Here is a 17941-nt window from a genome sequence, read left to right as displayed (position 1 = left end):
GTTACATACTGCTGCACTGTCGTATCTAGAAGCACAAGCATTTCGCTATACTCGCAATAACATCTGCATGTGACCAATACAATTTCATTTGAAAACATTTCTGCAACATTGAAGGTTCAAGAACAGTGGCCTTCACTCTTAAATGGAATAAGTTTGGAACCACCAAGACTCTTCCTAGAGACAGCCGCCTGGCCAAACTGAGCAATCGGGGGAGAAGGGCCTTGGTCAGGGAGGTGACCAAGAACCAGATGGTCACTCTGACAGGAGGTCCAAAGTTCCTCTGTGGAGATGGGAGAACCTTCCAGCAGAACAACCATCTCTGCAGCACTCCACCAATCAGGCCTTTATGGTAGAGTGGCCAGACGGAAGCCACTCCTCAGTAAGGCACATGACAGTCCACTTGGAGTTTTCCAAAGCACCTAAAGACTCAGACCATGAGAAACAAGATTCTCTGGTCTGATGAAACCAAGATCGAACTCTTTGTCCTGAATGCCAAGATTCACCTATGGAGGAAACCTGGCACCGTCCCTACAGTGAAACATGGTGGTGGCAGCATCATGCTGTGGGGATGTTTTTCAGCAGCAGCGACTGGTAGACTAGTCAGGATCAAAGGAAAGATGAATGGAGCAAGCTACAGAGAGATCCTTGATGTAAACCTGCTCCAGAGCACTCAGGACCTCAGACTTGGATGAAGGTTCACCTTCCAACAGGACAACGACCCTAAGCACACAGCCAAGACAACACAGAAGAGGCTTTGGAACAAGTCTCTGAATATCCTTGAGTGGCCCAGCCATAAATTAAAAAAATATATACTTTTTTTTTTGCTTTGTCATTATGGGGTATTGTGTGTAGATTGTGGGTGAAAAAAACAATCAATTTTAGAATAAGGCTAACGTAACAAAATGTGGAAAAGGTTTAGGGGTCTGAATACTTTCCGAATGCACTGTATGTCGCGCAGCTGAGAGTCGAGTGTGGAGACCAATGGATTCGGTTCAGGCAGCCGTTCTGATGAGCCCTTCCCAGGCCCAGCTAGTTTATGCTGGCAACAGCAGCAGCATGGCGCTAGTTGAAACTCGTAAAATATAGTGATGGTTATTTCGATGGGCGAGGGAGAAATAACTTGTAGTATTGGTCACCATCTGGATTTTATAACCACTCCAATTTGTTCCATCTCACTTCATTTTTAGGATAGCTGCCTACAAGGAAATAACTTGTAATATTGGTAGTACCGTCTGGCTGTCAGCATAATACAGTCTGCACTTCAATGGGGAGAGTTTGTGCTGCAAGAAAGCCGTTAACACGGGGAACAGTGTCCTTCGCTACAGCTTACTGCACAAATCTAAAACGCAACAATTTCAAAGATTTTATTGAGACATCCTTATGAAGTCTAAGTCCATTTAAATAAATCTATGGGATTTCACGACTGGTAATACAGACAGACATCTGTTAGTCACAGATACTGTACCTTAAAAAAAAGGTAGGGGCATGGATCAGAAAACTAGTCAGTATCTGGTGTGACCACCATTTGCCTCATGCAGCACGACAACTCCTTCGCATAGAGTTGATCAGGTCGTTGATTGTCGCCTGTGGAATGTTGCCCCACTCCTCTTCAATGGCTGTGCGAAGTTGCTCGATATTGGCGGGAACTGGACACGCGGTCGTACACGTCGATTCAGAGCATCCCAAACACGCTCAATGGGGTGGCGTGTCATGTGTGCAGGCCTTGGACGAACTGGGACATTTTCGGCTTCCAGGAATAGTGAACAGATACTTGCGAAATGGGGCCATGCATTATCATGCTGAAACATGCATTAGGTGATGGCGGCGGATGAATGGCACAACAATGGGCCTTAGGATCTCGTCACGTTATCTCTGAGCATTCAAACTGCCATCAATAAAAATGCAATCGTGTCCATTGTCTGTAGCTTATGCCTGCCCATACCATAACCCCACCGCCACCATGGGGCACTCTGTGAACATCAGCAAACTGCTCACCCACACGCCATACACATGGTCTGCGGTTGTGAGGCCAGTTGGAAGTACTAGCAAATTCTCTAAAATTATAGAGGCATATGGTAGAGAATTGAACATTCAATTCTCTGGCGGAAGTTCCTGCAGTCACCATGCCAATTGCATGTTCCCTCAAAACATCTGTAGCATTGTGTTGACACAAAACTGCACATTCTTGATGGCCTTTTGTCCCCAACACAAGGTGCACCTGTGTAATGATCATGCTGTTTAATCAGCTTCTTGATATGCCACACCTGTCAGGTAGATGGATTAGCTTGGCAAAGGAGAATATACTAACTACCTGGGATGTAAACAAATGTGCTCAACATTCTAGAGAAATACGCTTTTTGTGCATATGGAGTATTTCTGGGATCTTTAATTTCAGCGCATGGAACATTTGACCAACACTTTACATGTGGCGTTTATAATTTTGTAAAGCGTAGAATACTGTAACCAATATCAGGCCAATGTGACAACTAAATTAGATTTATTGTAGTGATTTTCACCAAAAACGTACAACGTTACGACATTAATGTGATGACATTACGATAAAAAATGAACAATCATAAAACTGAATGATTCTGAACACTCCCGTGTCCCAACTTCAGCAAACAAGTTTTAAATTTGTGCTGAAGTTTCTAGCCACAAGCATAAACTTGCTAGCTGGAAAGGGATCATCAGGACAACTGACTGATTAACTGTTCAGCAGTCTTATGGCTCAGGGGAAGAAGCTGTTTAGGTGCCTTTTGGTCCCAGACTTAGCGCTCCGGTATGGCTTGCCATGCAGTAGCAGAGTTAACAGTCTGCGGCTGGTGTCTAACAATTTTCCAGGTCTTCCTCTGACGTCACCTGGTATAGAAGTCCTGGATCGCTGTTGCGCCTTTTTCACGACTGTGCTGGTGTGAGAGGACCATGATAAGTCCTTGGTGATGTGGACACCAAGGATCTTGAAGCTCTCGAACCGTTCCACTACAGCCTCGTCGATGTGAATGGGGGCGTGCTTGCACCTCCATTTCCTGTAGTCCATGATAAGCTCCTTTGTCTTGCTGACATTGAGGGAGATGTTGTCTAAGACCTGCTCCATGTAGGCTATCTCATCGGGATCAGGTTTACCACCATCATGTCATCAGCAAACTTGGTGTTGGAGTCGTGCGTTGCCACACAAAGTTGGGTGAACAGGGAGTACAGGAGGGGACTAAGCACAGACCCCTGAGGGGCCCCCGTGTTGAGGGACAGTGTGGCAGATGTGGTGAGGGTAGGTAACGACACCTGTGGGAGGCCCGTCAGAAAGTCCAGGATCCAGTTGCAGAGGGAGGTTCAGTCCCTGGATCCCATTAGCCCCAGTCTGTGTTTCCTGTCCATCAACATGTCAGTCTGGAAGCTTTGATGACTAACCCTGTTGCGGCACTGTGTCCGTCATGTCACCATCACCACGAGTGGGATTTTTAAAGGGCCAGTGCAGTCAAAAACTAGATTTTCCTATGTTTCATATACATTTCCAGACTAAGGTTGGAATAATACTGTGAAATTGAAAATTACAATTCCCTTTTTGTCTATGTGCTGTTCGAAAAGACTGCCTGAAATGTGTTGGTTTTGGTTGGAGATTTGCCCTGCCTGATGACATCACCAGGTGGTAAAATTTGTCGATAGATCAATAAGAGTTCCAAACCTTTCTGCCGATAACAGCTAGCTCCGTTTTCCCCTCCCCACTAAGACTAATCCCAGACAGTCCTTATCAAAATTATTACTTGAGAAATTACTCTTTGCTTAAAAGCTGTGCTTTTTGACCATTTTAATTTAAAACAATCACTGTAAGGGCTCAGACACACCAACAGCGTTTGCTGACCGAGAGTACTTAGCACCTCAATGTAATTTCCTAAAAAGTGTGCACCGATTTAAGACAGGCGTCTAGACTCTAGAACCAGTACCTCAAACTGCAACAAAGACCGGCATCCTAACGGGTCAAGGGGTGCACTGAAGAATGTGTGCGCTCATCAAAACAATTCTAAATTCCCAGCACTGCTCGTGCTCACCAAACCTCAGTAAGTCTATAGAATATTTGAATAATTGGGATGCCATTGACATGTAGGCTAGGATCTTCCATCCAACATACAGTGCATAGGCCTACATTTCAGTCTGAAAATGTTCAGACTCACCTAAAATTTCTATAGGCTAAATGTCAATGAGGTGTAAAAGTCGTAATATAATCAATTGTAGCCATTATACATACATTTTTTTGGAAAACAATGTTTGGACATATAAAAACAACACAACGCAGCATTGAGTGTCAGAGAACTTGTCATTCTACATTGTTTGGGACTTTGGACATGGTTTACCACCCCCTGGAGCTCAGCTCATTGAGTACTTAAAACATGCTTGCCTGTGGTGGTGTTCAGAGACGTCTTCGTCACGCACCCTTCAAGTTGACGACCTGCTTTCAGTTCACACCAGGTTAAGCTACTGCGCTTCGCCTCAGGGCCACAAGCCATTGCAAATTAGGCAAGGATAATGCCTATGACCAAGAGTCAAATGTACGCAATACACTTTACGCAAACCAAAGACATAATGCCATGTGTCCACCCTCAGAGCTCGAGGTCGACTAAACTTTTCAATTTGAGCTAGGTTACTTTCCTTAAACACTGAAGAAAAATATAAAACGCAACAGTGTTGGTCCGATGTTTCATGAGCTGAAATAAAGAACCCAGAAATTTGATATAAAAAAGAAATCTCAACTTTGTTTACATCCCTGATAGTGTGCATAGGTTCAACGGGCCTCACAACCGCAGACCACGTGTACGGCGAGCGGTTTGCTGATGTCAACATTGCAAACAGAGTGCCCCATGGTGGCGGTGGGGTTATGGTATGGGCAGGCATAATATACGGACAACAAACACAATTGTATTTTATGTATGGCAATTTGAATGCACAGAGACACCGTGACGAGATCCTAAGGCCCATTGAATGCTTTTAATCCGCCGTCATTACTTCATGTTTCAGCATGATAACGCACAGCCCCATGTTGCAAGGATCTGTACACAATTCCTGGAACCTGAAAATGTCCCAGTTATTCCATAGCCTGCATACTCAGACATGTCACCCATTGAGCATGATTGGGACATTCTGGATCGACGTTTACTACAGCGTGTTCCAGTTCCAGCCAATATCGAGCAACTTTGCACAGCCATTGAAGAGGAGTGGGACAATATTCCACAGGCCACAATCAATAGCCTGATCAACTCCATGCGAAGGAGATGTGTAGCACTGCAATAGGCAAATGGTCACACCAGATACTGAATGGTTTTCAGATCCCCACCCATACTTTATTTTTTTATGCATCTGTGACCAAGAGGCATATCTGTATTCCCAGTCATGTGAAATCCATAGATTAGTGCCTAATGAATTTATTTCCAATTGTCCGATTTCTTTATAGGAACTGTAACTCAGTAAAATCTTTAATTGTTGAATGTTGTTAATATTTATGTTCAGTATAAGTTCAATCAACTAACTGACCAACATTTTGATGCCACACATGATCATCCCTCACTGTTTTTATAAAACAGGTCACTGCAACCTGGACTCAGGGGTAGACGTAACATACTAAACTAAAAAATATAAAACGCAGGATTAACTAGGCAAATCAGTTAAGAACAAATCCTTATTTACAATGACGGCCTACCGGGGAACAGTGGGCCAACAGTCTTGTTCAGGGGCAGAACAGATCTGTACCTTGTCAGCTCGGGGATTGGATCCAGCAACCATTCGGTTACTGGCCCAATGCTTTAACCACCTGACGTTACCAATTTGCAAAATTCTAAAATCATGGGCATTAATATGGAGTTGGTCCACCCCTTTGCCGATATAAACAGCCTCCACTCTTCTGGGAAGACTTTCCACTAGATGTTGGAACATTGCTGCGGGGACTGGCTTGCATTCAGCCACAAGAACATTAGTGAGGTCGGGCACTGATGTTGGTCGATTAGGCCTGGCTCACAGTCTGCATTCCAATTCAACCCAAAGGTGTTCGATGGGGTTGAGGTCAGGGCTCTGTGCAGGCCAGTCAAGTTCTTCCACGCCAATCTCGACAAACCATTTCTTTATGACCTCGTTGTGGGGCATTGTCATGCTGAAACAGGAAAGGGCCTTCCCCAAACTGTTGCCACAAAGTTGGAAGCACTTAATTGTCTAGAATGTCATTGTACGCTGTAGTGTTAAGTTTTCCCTTCACTGGAACTTAAGGGCCTAGCCCAAACCACTATTCCTCCACCAAACTTAACAGTTAGCACTATGCATTGGGGCAGGTAGGGTTCTCCTGGCATCCACGAAACCCAGATTCGTCCATCAGACTGCCAGATGGGGAAGTGTGATTCATCACTCCAGAGAATGCGTTTCCACTGCTCCAGAGTCTAATGGTGGCAAGCTTTACACCACTCCAGCCGATGCTTGGCATTGCGCATGGTGATCTTAGGCCTGTGTGCAGCTGCTCACCATGGAAACCCATTTCATGAAGCTCCCGACAAACAGTTATTGTGCTGAAGTTGCTTCCAGAGGCAGTTTGGAACTCGGTAGTGATTGTTGCAACCGAGGACATACCATTTTGGCAGGTCTGTTCTGTGAGCTTGTGTGGCCTACCACTTCGCGGCTGAGTCGTTATTGCGCCTAGACGTTTCCACTTCACAATAACATAACTTACAGTTGACCGGGGCAGCTCTAGCAGGGCAGAAATTTGATGAACTGACTTGTTGGAAAAGTGTCATCCTTCAACGTGATGGTGCCACGTTGAAAGTCACTGAGCTCTTCAGTAAGGCCCTTCTACTACCAATGTTTGTCAATGGAAATTGCATGGCTGTGTGCTCGATTTTATACACCTGTTAGCAACAGGTGTGGCTGAAATGGCCGAATCCACAAATTTGAAGGGCTGTCCTCATACATTATATATACAAAAGTATGTTACGAATTTGCTAACTGTATGCTATGTTAAGAATTCCTAACGCTAACATTAACTAGGCGGCTAACGTTAGCTGGGTTAGGCGTTAAAGGGTTGGGTTTAGCTAACATGCTCTCCCAGCCCTCTCGTGCCCAATTATTCTCAGGTGTGTACAAAAAACAACCTCTAGTAAAAGTTTAATTATACACAACAGGGTAAATAAATCAGGGTATATTTCACACTCACCAGGTTCCGAAGCGACGGTTCATCCAATGTTGAATATCTTTCAGCTGACATTTTCAGTATTTAGGGTAACGTCACAATGACAGGTAAAATGTTAACTCAAAAAGGAAGAAAAAGCCGGCTTTTGATTTGGAAACGTCCTTCAAACAAAGAACCACAAGCGTTAAACGTAGGGACCCTATCAATTTAATAAAGCAGACCAGCAGGATACAAATGCTGGCAACAATTGTGTCCCAAAAGACAAGTCCCCTTTTCACGTGTCGGAATTGATGCTCCACCTGCTCGAATATTTACTGTTTCTTCCAAGCAACTTTCCATAGAACTTGTCTTATCACAATGCAAATTCCTGCCTCAAAATAACTTTTCGATTACGTTAATAAGAAACGACTGGAGTGCCCTAGAGATGAAAAACAAATACTTTTTAAAGTCTGCCTTTTATTACTTCTCTCTCCGAAAACCTTTAGAATCCGAGAACCGGAGTTTAAAACAGAAAGCGCTAGCTTTGAATCCAGAATTCCCACTAATGTTAGTTCTGTCCCGCCCATTCAATAAACTCCTCGACCAATTGAAAAACAGATATTCAAAACTAACACTGTGGACAGATTGTTAGTCAAGAAGTAATTAATTATTTTTGCAAAAATCTTTTTTTTTTTTTAAACAAGTAGATTACATATCTACTCTTTGGACATGCAATAGTTATGTTGTACTTAACATTTCTCTACTTGTCAAAAGTTAACTAATATTTAGATTGATCCAAGATCTATATATGGTCAATAAAGTAAGCTATAATATATTTCACTTGGTAAAGTCCTGTTATGCCGAAACGTGCGGGGGGGGGGGGGGGCAAGACCGAGGTTGGGAAACCCAGCTATAGGATGTCAACCTCATGCATAGACAAATTAATGTGCTGAATTGTGGATGTTTCAAAGGCAGTGGCACAAATAGCTGAGTAGAGTGCGCCCACCAGTGAACAACATGAGAACTACCTGAAGGCAATTGCCGATGGCCACCCCTATGAGGGCTAAAGTGCCTTCAGAAAGTCCGACATCAGTATCTTTAAAGAAGGGGAAAATAGCGTACCATTGACAAAGCTCACTCCGGTCATACTGCAATAACGAGCAACATATGTGATATGTGCAGTTTTTACATGTGGAGGGTTCAAAGCATTATAGCCAATTATGATTATAGGAAAATAGCGATGTGATTAAGACTTAGTATTGAGGACACCCTTTTACATTATCAAATGTTACCCTTCTGGAACTCCAATTTGAGCAGCAGCAGCTGAAAAATGAGCTCCTACAAATATTGAAATTTACATGGTTTTTAGAGTGAAGTACATCGGAAAAAAGCAAAAGAAAACTGCAAGACTGAATAGGAGAAAAAACAAGCAACAAACAAAGAAGATAGGCTTTTGAAAAATAACTATTTTTCATAAAATTGTAGTTATCTTAGCTAGCTGAATTGTTTACCAGTTGCTAAGCAGTTGCTAGGGACTCTTTTGGAAGAAGCTAGCTAGCTAACGAAGAACAACAAAGAATATCTAGTTAACAGAAGAAAAGAAAGAGAAAATCAGGACAGAAGAAAAAGGATATCAAAGTGAAACAGTTCTCTAAAGACACAGGAGACAATAATACAAGAAACAACACTTCTGTAGCTTGTCAACTATGTGTCTGTCTATCCCTGTTCTCTCCTCTCTGCACAGGCCATACAAACGCTTCACACCGCGTGGCCGCTGCCACTCTAACCTGGTGGTCCCAGCGCGCACGACCCACGTGGAGTTCCAGGTCTCCGGCAGCCTCTGGAACTGCCGGTCTGCAGCCAACAAGGCTGAGTTCATCTCAGCCTATGCTACCCTCCAGTCCCTAGACTTCCTGGCGCTGACGGAAACATGGATTACCACAGATAACACTGCTACTCCTACTGCTCTCTCTTCGTCTGCCCACGTGTTCTCGCATACCCCTAGAGCATCGAGCCAGCGGGGTGGTGGCACTGGAATCCTCATCTCTCCCAAGTGGACATTCTCTCTTTCTCCCCTGACCCATCTGTCTATCTCCTCATTTGAATTCCATGCTGTCACAGTTACCAGCCCTTTCAAGCTTAACATCCTTATCATTTATCGCCCTCCAGGTTCCCTTGGAGAGTTCATCAATGAGCTTGACGCCTTGATAAGTTCCTTTCCTCAGGATGGCTCACCTCTCACAGTTCTGGGTGACTTTAACCTCCCCACGTCTACCTTTGACTCATTCCTCTCTGCCTCCTTCTTTCCACTCCTCTCCTCTTTTGACCTCACCCTCTCACCTTCCCCCCCTACTCACAAGGCAGGCAATACGCTTGACCTCATTTTTACTAGATGCTGTTCTTCCACTAATCTCATTGCAACTCCCCTCCAAATCTCCGACCACTACCTTGTATCCTTTTCCCTCTTGCTCTCATCCAACACTTCTCACTCTGCCCCTACTCGGATGGTATTGCGCCGTCCCAACCTTCGCTCTCTCTCTCCCGCTACTCTCTCCTCTTCCATCCTATCATCTCTTCCCTCTGCTCAAACCTTCTCCAACCTATCTCCTGATTCTGCCTCCTCAACCCTCCTCTCCTCCCCTTTCTGCATCCTTTGATTTTCTCTGTCCCCTATCCTCCAGGCCGGCTCGGTCCTCCCCTCCTGCTCCGTGGCTCGACGACTCACTACGAGCTCACAGAACAGGGCTCCGGGCAGCCGAGCGGAAATGGAGGAAAACTCGCCTCCCCTGCGGACCTGGCATCCTTTCACTCACTCCTCTCTACATTCTCCTCTTCTGTCTCTGCTGCTAAAGCCACTTTCTACCACTCTAAATTCCAAGCATCTGCCTCTAACCCTAGGAAGCTCTTTGCTACCTTCTCCTCCCTCCTGAATCCTCCTCCCCCTCCCCCCCCTCCTCCCTCTCTGCGGATGACTTCGTCAACCATTTTGAAAAGAAGGTTGACGATATCCGATCCTCGTTTGCTAAGTCAAACGACACCGCTGGTCCTGCTCACACTGCCCTACCCTGTGCTTTGACCTCTTTCTCCCCTCTCTCTCCAGATGAAATCTCGCGTCTTGTGACGGCCGGCCGCCCAACAACCTGCCCACTTGACCCTATCCCCTCCTCTCTTCTCCAGACCATTTCCGGAGACCTTCTCCCCTTCCTCACCTCGCTCATCAACTCATCCTTGACCGCTGGCTACGTCCCTTCCGTCTTCAAGAGAGCGAGAGTTGCACCCCCTTCTGAAAAAAACCTACACTCGATCCCTCCGATGTCAACAACTACAGACCAGTATCCTTTCTTTCTTTTCTCTCCAAAACTCTTGAACGTGCCGTCCTTGGCCAGCTCTCCTGCTATCTCTTTCAGAATGACCTTCTTGATCCTAATCAGTCAGGTTTCAAGACTGGGCATTCAACTGAGACTGCTCTTCTCTGTGTCACGGAGGCTCTCCGCACTGCTAAAGCTAACTCTCTCTCCTCTGCTCTCATCCTTCTAGACCTATCTGCTGCCTTTGATACTGTGAACCATCAGATCCTCCTCTCCACCCTCTCCGAGTTGGGCATCTCCGGCGCGGCCCACGCTTGGATTGCGTCCTACCTGACAGGTCGCTCCTACCAGGTGGCGTGGCGAGAATCTGTCTCCGCACCATGCGCTCTCACCACTGGTGTCCCCCAGGGCTCTGTTCTAGGCCCTCTCCTATTCTCGCTATACACCAAGTCACTTGGCTCTGTCATATCCTCACATGGTCTCTCCTATCATTGCTATGCAGACGACACACAATTAATCTTCTCCTTTCCCCCTTCTGATAACCAGGCGGCGAATCGCATCTCTGCATGTCTGTCAGACATATCAGTGTGGATGACGGATCACCAGCTCAAGCTGAACCTCGGCAAGACGGAGCTGCTCTTCCTCCCGGGGAAGGACTGCCCGTTCCATGATCTCGCCATCACGGTTGACAACTCCCTTGTGTCCTCCTCCCAGAGTGCTAAGAACCTTGGCGTGATCCTGGACAACACCCTGTCGTTCTCCACTAACATCAAGGCGGTGACCCGATCCTGTAGGTTCATGCTCTACAACATTCGCAGAGTACGACCCTGCCTCACACAGGAAGCGGCGCAGGTCCTAATCCAGGCACTTGTCATCTCCCGTCTGGATTACTGCAACTCGCTGTTGGCTGGGCTCCCTGCCTGTGCCATTAAACCCCTACAACTCATCCAGAACGCCGCAGCCCGTCTGGTGTTCAACCTTCCCAAGTTCTCTCACGTCACCCCGCTCCTCCGCTCTCTCCACTGGCTTCCAGTTGAAGCTCGCATCCGCTACAAGACCATGGTGATTGCCTACGGAGCTGTGAAGGGAACGGCACCTCCATACCTTCAGGCTCTGATCAGGCCCTACACCCAAACAAGGGCACTGCGTTCATCCACCACTGGCCTGCTGGCCCCCCTACCTCTGAGGAAGCACAGTTCCCGCTCAGCCCAGTCAAAACTGTTCGCTGCTCTGGCACCCCAATGGTGGAACAAGCTCCCTCACGACGCCAGGACAGCGGAGTCAATCACCACCTTCCGGAGACACCTGAAACCCCACCTCTTTAAGGAATACCTAGGATAGGATAAAGTAATCCTTCTAACCCCCCCCCTTAAAATATTTAGATGCACTATTGTAAAGTGGTTGTTCCACTGGATATCATAAGGTGAATGCACCATTTTGTAAGTCGCTCTGGATAAGAGAGTCTGCTAAATGACTTAAATGTAATGTAAATGTAATTATCAGTCATCCACAAACACCAAAACATTGATACTAAGGATTTATTAAAAGTAGGATGATAATATCACAAAGCATTAAAAAAAAAAAAAAAAAAAAAAAACAGTTCAATAGGTGCAGGCCTAAATACAAATAATGCCTTGATACTGTATGTGTCATTGATTTTGCATTATTCAGTGAAGAGTACAATTTCTTTGTGGAGCTTTAAGATTTTACATACCTGTATATATTTTTACATAGGTTTTTCAAGAGTATATTAAGGTGGGATTCCTAAATTCTATACAATTTATATTAAAAGTTTAAAACTTAAGACTACAAAAAGCTGAAAGTTATATTACAAACTATTGGAATCACTCAAATATTTAAGTTTGACTGTTTAGACTTTTAAAAGGAAGAGCAACTGACACATACAGAAACACACACACAGGAAATAAAGAGACTGGTTGTGTTCCAAGAGGATTACATTGCATCAACCACTGGTTTTGCGCCACATCTTCTGTTGCACAATCTGGCATCAGATTGTTATACAATTTGTGGTTTGCTGATATGTTAAACACCTACCCAAGTGTAGTGAGATCTGGCAGGCATCGGCAATGTAGCCAGCCGGTAACGCTAGAGTGAGACTACAGCACACACAAAAAGCATTTGGTGATTGTCTGCAGCTCTTTCCATCGACAGTCTTGCCCTCACTCATCTTCCTGTTCTTTGTTTTGCTTCTTAGGCACCTAGAAATGAATGTTGATACAGAAAAACATTAAACTATAAACAAATAATTATGGCCACCATAGAGGCTCCAAAGAAATAAGGATTGTTTACCTTTGATGGCCCTGCATTCCTTGGTCCTTTAATCCTTGGTCCCTCATTATTTTCTCTTAGGGGAGGTCTGGCAGATGGATACAACATATTTCATTACATTTGGAAGCCTTATCACTATATTATACAAAATAAAACACTTTCAACCCTAGTTATGTAACACAAGACGTAATCCAAATATGATGTACCCAAACAATTTCAAATGAAGTTGTGCCAAATCAAATTAAACAAATGTTAAAATTACATTATTACAGCAAGTGTCATTGTTCTTACCCCACAGCTGCTGCAGAGTTGGATTTGTGGCCTTCACTGAATAGCAAGTGGCCCCCCTCTGCCTCACTCACATGCTGGGGCCTGTTCTTCACCTGAGGATCACAGTTTGAGATCTTCCCTGGAATGGCTAGCCCACTGTGGACTCTCTGCCATTCATTTGGGCTTTGCACCTGGGGCTTCTCTCTGTCCAGCCCATCCAAAGGGACCGCTTTAGACGCAAGCATGTGCACACACACAACATTTGATGTAAACATTTTACATAGGTGGATAGATGGAACCCAAGCAACATTGACTTTGTTTTAAAGAAATCAGTGTTGTTCAAAATTATTGTGCATTGGTGAACGTGGGGTTCAGTGTCTTACATTGGTGCTTGAGTCTCTTCTGCACCTCAGAGGAGCTCCATCCACAGCTCTCTTTGAGGGGAAGAGATGGTTTTTGAAAGGACACTTTGTTGACCTTATCCACTAAGGGAGCCGTGCGAGGTCGGAGGTCACATTTATCCTGTAAACAAAGTGTCAGGCTATACTCAATTACTAGGTAATTACTATGGAAAAGCATGTTAGTGCAATGAAAATGCTGGAGTAATTACAATGTTAATATACAGGAATGGGAGCAAAGTGTTATCAGAATTTTTCTACCACTGTCAAAACAACTGTTTTCTCCATCATTGGTAATGTGACAGGACTATTTGACCTTAATGGCAAACACTATTTGAACATGATCTACATTATACAGCACCATCTCTTGCACTGTAAATAATGTACCTGGTGGTGAAAGACAACAGCCTCCTCCAGGGCTACTCCACAGAACTCACAGGGAATGACCACGTCTCTCTGTAGTGGACTGGCAGGTGGACTGCAGGAGAGCGGGGAGACTGAACGGGGGAAGTTGGAAAAGCTAGGGGTGTCAAGTGGGATGTGCAGAAGACCACCAGCACCCCTAGCAATCCTGTCATCATAGCATGGAGACGGAGGTCGCTTGCTGAAAGATGCAAAGGCTGAGGCTGGACTACAGCCAGTCTGAAAGACATGTGTGATTTTTTTTTATTTCTGCTAACCAGATAGGTCGTGGCTAGCTACCCTCAGGTGATTACCACATGATACACACTATTGATCAGCCCTGAGATGGAAAATTACTAACAGTTCTAACAGTCACACATTGTGGCATTCCCCAATAACTATCTACGTTATATAATTACGTTCTTAAAGGGGATGGGTGGGGAGACCAAGTGCAAGACACAAACTGGACAGTGACCAATAATGAATTGTTTGTGTGTTGTTTCTGTATGTCAGTTTGTTTTGGATAGATTGTTTGCCTTCATGCTTAGTTTGTGGATCCCTCTATGAGAATGAATGTATGTGGATTTGTGTGTTTGGGGAAGGAATGTATATTGACTTGACTGAGTTCTGTAGAAAAACAATGCAAAACAAATTGTCAAAAACAAAAATAATAATTAACTGTACTCAGGAGGAGATTCTAGGAAACTAGTCCAGAGGGAGCAAACAAGAGCAACAAAACAATGTGCACTCACAGTAAAGAAATAAGGGGCACGAGTTTATAACCAAGTGCTGCAGCATGTAAAGGAAATGTAAAGGAAATCCCTGGTCGGCTCAGGCTCAGCCTCCATGGCGTTAGCGTGACTTGTAGGCTAAGCAGCAAAAGATCCTTCTAACCTGGTGTAAAATGAGGTCCTCTTCAGGAAACAGCTCCTCACAGAACTCACAGGGCAACATGGTGTCTACATGGGGAAAAAAAGAGCAGAGAAATAATGGGTAAAGTAAGAAATATGATTTTATTCCGAACTTGTTTTTAATCATGACAGGGTTGAAGGAAGTAAAAATGTAAAAGGGAGAGGAGGGCAGCATACTGTAACAATATTAATCTCACATGAAAACAAACAAGGACAATAACTTATTTTAGTATAGCATCTGACCTGTCTGGTCATGTTCTGGTGCTGTATTGGTGCCAGTGGTGATATGTTGGTAGTTGTTGTTAGGGGGAGAGATGGGAGAGCCTCTGTTGGACATCCTTCCAAATTTGTGGTCCCAGACATCTGTCCACAATGCCCCCGCTCCTCCCCCAACATCCCCTGTGTCTCCATCACTCTGCAGGCTAAGGGCCAGAAGGTAGTCCAGGCTTGCAGAGTCTTCTCTCAGTGATTGGTCTGCAGGCCATGCCAATGATGCCATGCTGTTATTGTTGTTGCCCAGCACTGCAGCTTCCTGTTCCAGCACTGGGGGACAACACATGAGATGTTTTTACAATCACACAAAAAAGTAATTCAAGTTAAACAGTTTTCTACTTTAAAATAGGTCAGGGCGTTTTATCAAAACCAGACTAAGTTGAAGTAAATGGTTTTTGGATAATGTGAAAACTTGAACACTTTGTATGAGCCATTGGCAGACTTACAGTGGCTGAAGTCTGTATTCCTAGGGGCAATGTTCCCCCTTCCTCCCAGGCTCACTTGCCCCCGGGTGCTGTTGTGCACTCTGGCCTCCAGTGGCCGTGGTAGGGCCCTGCGGTCAGACGCACTGGCGTTGTTGTTCTTGTGGCCTTCTCCCTCCTGGGCTCTCAGCAGGTTACGGATGGAGTGAGAGTCAAACCATGTTCCTGGAGACTGGGTCTCTGCTGGGCTGTGACTTGCCCGGCTGTTGTTTCGCTCTTGAGGTGGTGTGAGGCTACCACACAAGGCTGGGTGGACAGCTTGCTCCCTCAACATTACATTGCACTTGCAGAATGGACAGGGCTCTGTGCGCGTCCCACAATAATCCTCATGCTCCTTGGACTGACTGAAAACCAGCTCCAGTTCACAGTACTGACACGGCACCATCCGCTGATTGCACTCAGATCTCTGGAAAAGAGAGGTCAGATGAAAATGCAATGAAATACATAAATCTGTAACCATCACAAGGTCTCCATCCTAATACAAGTTGTACATACCTGGTGGGATTCCATGAGGCTTTTCTCAATCTTTAAACCGCACTTACATTTCACCTGAAATTAAAATCAAATGTTTGTGAAGCCTCCTGTAAAACAATTGTACAGAAACCTTGGGATGATGTTCACTCAAGTTTGTAGTTCACCCACTTCCCGGCTCCCGCCCGCTCCATCTTTAGCACCATACCTGCATGTGCTCCTGTTCCTTGTGCTGCTGCAGATCTGAACGGGGCACTGGCTCTTGGCACACATCACACAGAGCAATATTCCGGCGACAGTGACTCTCATGCGTAGTGAAATTAGCCTCTGGAATGTCATGCTGACTAGAGTGAGAGAGAGCCGAAAAAGAGCAAGAAAGAGGAGTCAGACAGAATGTATCTATTAACATTGTGCCTACTTCTCAACTTGCCTGAATCTTCATACACTACATGACCAAAAGTATGTGGACACCGACTCGTCAAACATCTCATTCCAAAATCAGGGGCATTAATATTGAGTTGTACCCCTTTGCTGGTATAACAGCCTCCACTCTCCTGGGAAGGCTTTCTACTAGACGTTGGAACATCGCTGCAGGGACTTGCTTCCATTCAGCCACAACAGCATTAGTGAGGTCTGGCACTGATATTGGGCGATTAGGCCTGGCTTGCAGTCGGCGGTCCAATTCATCCCAAAGGTGTTAGATGTGCTGACGTTGCTTCCAAAGGAAGTTTGGAACCTGGTAGTGTTGCAACCGAGGAAAGCAAATGTATGCTCTATGTGCTTCAGCAGTCCCGTTCTGTGAGCTTGTGTGGCCTACCACTTCGCAGCTGAGCTGTTGTTGCTCCTAGACGTTTCCACTTCACAATAACAGCATTTACTGTTGACAGGGGCAACAGGGGCAGCTCTAGTTGGGCAGAAATTTGACGAACTGACTTGTTGGAAAGGTGGCATCCTACGACGGTGCCACATTGAAAGTCATTGAGCTCTTCAGTACAGGCCATTCCACTGCCAATGTTTGTCTTCAGAGATTACATGGCTGTGTCCTTGATTTTATACACAAAAAGCCGAATCGACTAAGAGTGTCCACATACTTTTGTATATAAAAGTGTACTTACCAATTGGCACAGAACTGTGTGCTTTCATTTGCCATGGCTTGCAGGGACATAAGGGAGAAAAAAAAGAGGATACAATTGCCAAGTGACATTTGAAACTGGGGTGGCAACCAATCCACTGAAGAAATCTGTGGCATCAAAGATCTCCTGTTATACCTAGTTTGTTAGATAGCGATATCTACCCACATTATTGCTAGCTAGTTCTCAGTATCTTTCCAAAATAAAGAATCGTATCGTTAACGTTCGATAATTAGCACACAAGCTAGCTCAGAAACGTTCCCATTTTGGCTGACAATGACCAAGCAAATATGCAACGTAGTTAGCTATTGTTTCTGTTCAATGCCGATAGCATCGATTGAGCCACATATACCCGTATCTATGAATGAGAAAGTTAAATACCTCCTGCTGCTGTGACTTGGTCCCTTGTTTGTTTACTTCGCTGGTAGCTAGGCGTTAGTTGGCTAGTAGCTAGCTAAAGATGAGGCTTTAAATCGCTGTTTTCAATAGCTAATGTCAGAATAAACTTCCTGAGCGACAAGAAAGCCCTTCTGCTGCTCACTTTGTTTTAGTTTCACCCTAGCTAGCTTGCTGATTTCCAAGATCGTTAACGCAAACCATGTTAGCAAGCGTTTCCTGAAAGTAGCTACCGAGTGACGCACAAGTATCTAGTATCTGATTCGCTAATCGAAATACTGTTGACCAATGAGACCAACCAAAACGGTCAACAAACACTTCGTCAAAATGAATAGTATTTGTGAATGTTGTCTTCGGATAACAACATTTCATTAACAGAATGTTAATTTTGATAACCAATAGCCTAGGCCATATTGATGGGAGTGGTTGTGTTAAAAAGTAGTAGTAGATGTTATCTTATGCCAGGCAGAGGGAGA

At 44.9% G+C, this 17941-nt stretch overlaps 2 protein-coding genes across 8 annotated transcripts in view; both read right to left on the bottom strand.

The window, feature by feature from the left end:
• Positions 1–7667, bottom strand: part of LOC106580347 (smoothelin) — a 98702-nt gene extending 91035 nt beyond the window's left edge. For 4 of the 6 annotated variants that reach the window (XR_006760894.1, XM_045703139.1, XM_045703143.1 and 1 more), the window contains exon 1: positions 7181–7667. Coding sequence is in view for 5 of the 6 variants with exons in the window: in XM_045703139.1 (XP_045559095.1) it covers positions 7181–7231 (51 nt within the window). In the remaining variant the exon portion in view is untranslated. The remainder of the gene's footprint in view (positions 1–7180) is intronic. The other 2 variants (XM_045703140.1, XM_014161283.2) reach the window with 2 other exon arrangements.
• Positions 7668–11967: 4300 nt separating this feature from the next.
• On the bottom strand, positions 11968–17724 carry LOC106580351 (TRAF-type zinc finger domain-containing protein 1). Of its 2 annotated transcripts, none has more exons than XM_014161294.2 (12): positions 17451–17724; positions 17055–17091; positions 16148–16283; positions 15964–16017; positions 15433–15874; positions 14957–15256; positions 14697–14761; positions 13788–14042; positions 13386–13524; positions 13024–13231; positions 12754–12820; positions 11968–12662 (listed from the first exon to the last, which is right to left on the bottom strand). In XM_014161294.2, exons 2-12 carry the CDS (start codon positions 17087–17089, stop codon positions 12624–12626), a joined length of 1740 nt encoding a protein of 579 aa, XP_014016769.1. In that variant the 5' UTR covers positions 17090–17091; positions 17451–17724; the 3' UTR covers positions 11968–12623. The 2 variants fall into 2 exon arrangements, with proteins under 2 accessions (XP_014016769.1, XP_014016770.1); XM_014161295.2 differs by having other exon boundaries at positions 17055–17102; positions 17451–17723.
• Between the last annotated feature and the right edge of the window lie 217 nt (positions 17725–17941).

The sequence above is a fragment of the Salmo salar genome, chromosome ssa20 (genome assembly GCF_905237065.1).
Source record: "Salmo salar chromosome ssa20, Ssal_v3.1, whole genome shotgun sequence".
NCBI lineage: Eukaryota > Metazoa > Chordata > Actinopteri > Salmoniformes > Salmonidae > Salmo > Salmo salar.
This window is presented reverse-complemented; position numbering and strand designations above follow the sequence as displayed.

What these genes read in the sequence shown, in the direction of transcription:
- LOC106580351 (XM_014161294.2), bottom strand. Translation starts at nt 17,089, where the DNA reads ATGGCAAATGAAAGCACACAGTTCTGTGCCAATTG. An exon ending in ACACAGTTCTGTGCCAATTG is followed by an intron (nt 16,284 to 17,054) that starts GTAAGTACACTT and finishes CTCTCACTCTAG; the next exon opens with TCAGCATGACATTCCAGAGG. An exon ending in GCCTCATGGAATCCCACCAG is followed by an intron (nt 15,875 to 15,963) that starts GTATGTACAACT and finishes TCTCTTTTCCAG; the next exon opens with AGATCTGAGTGCAATCAGCG.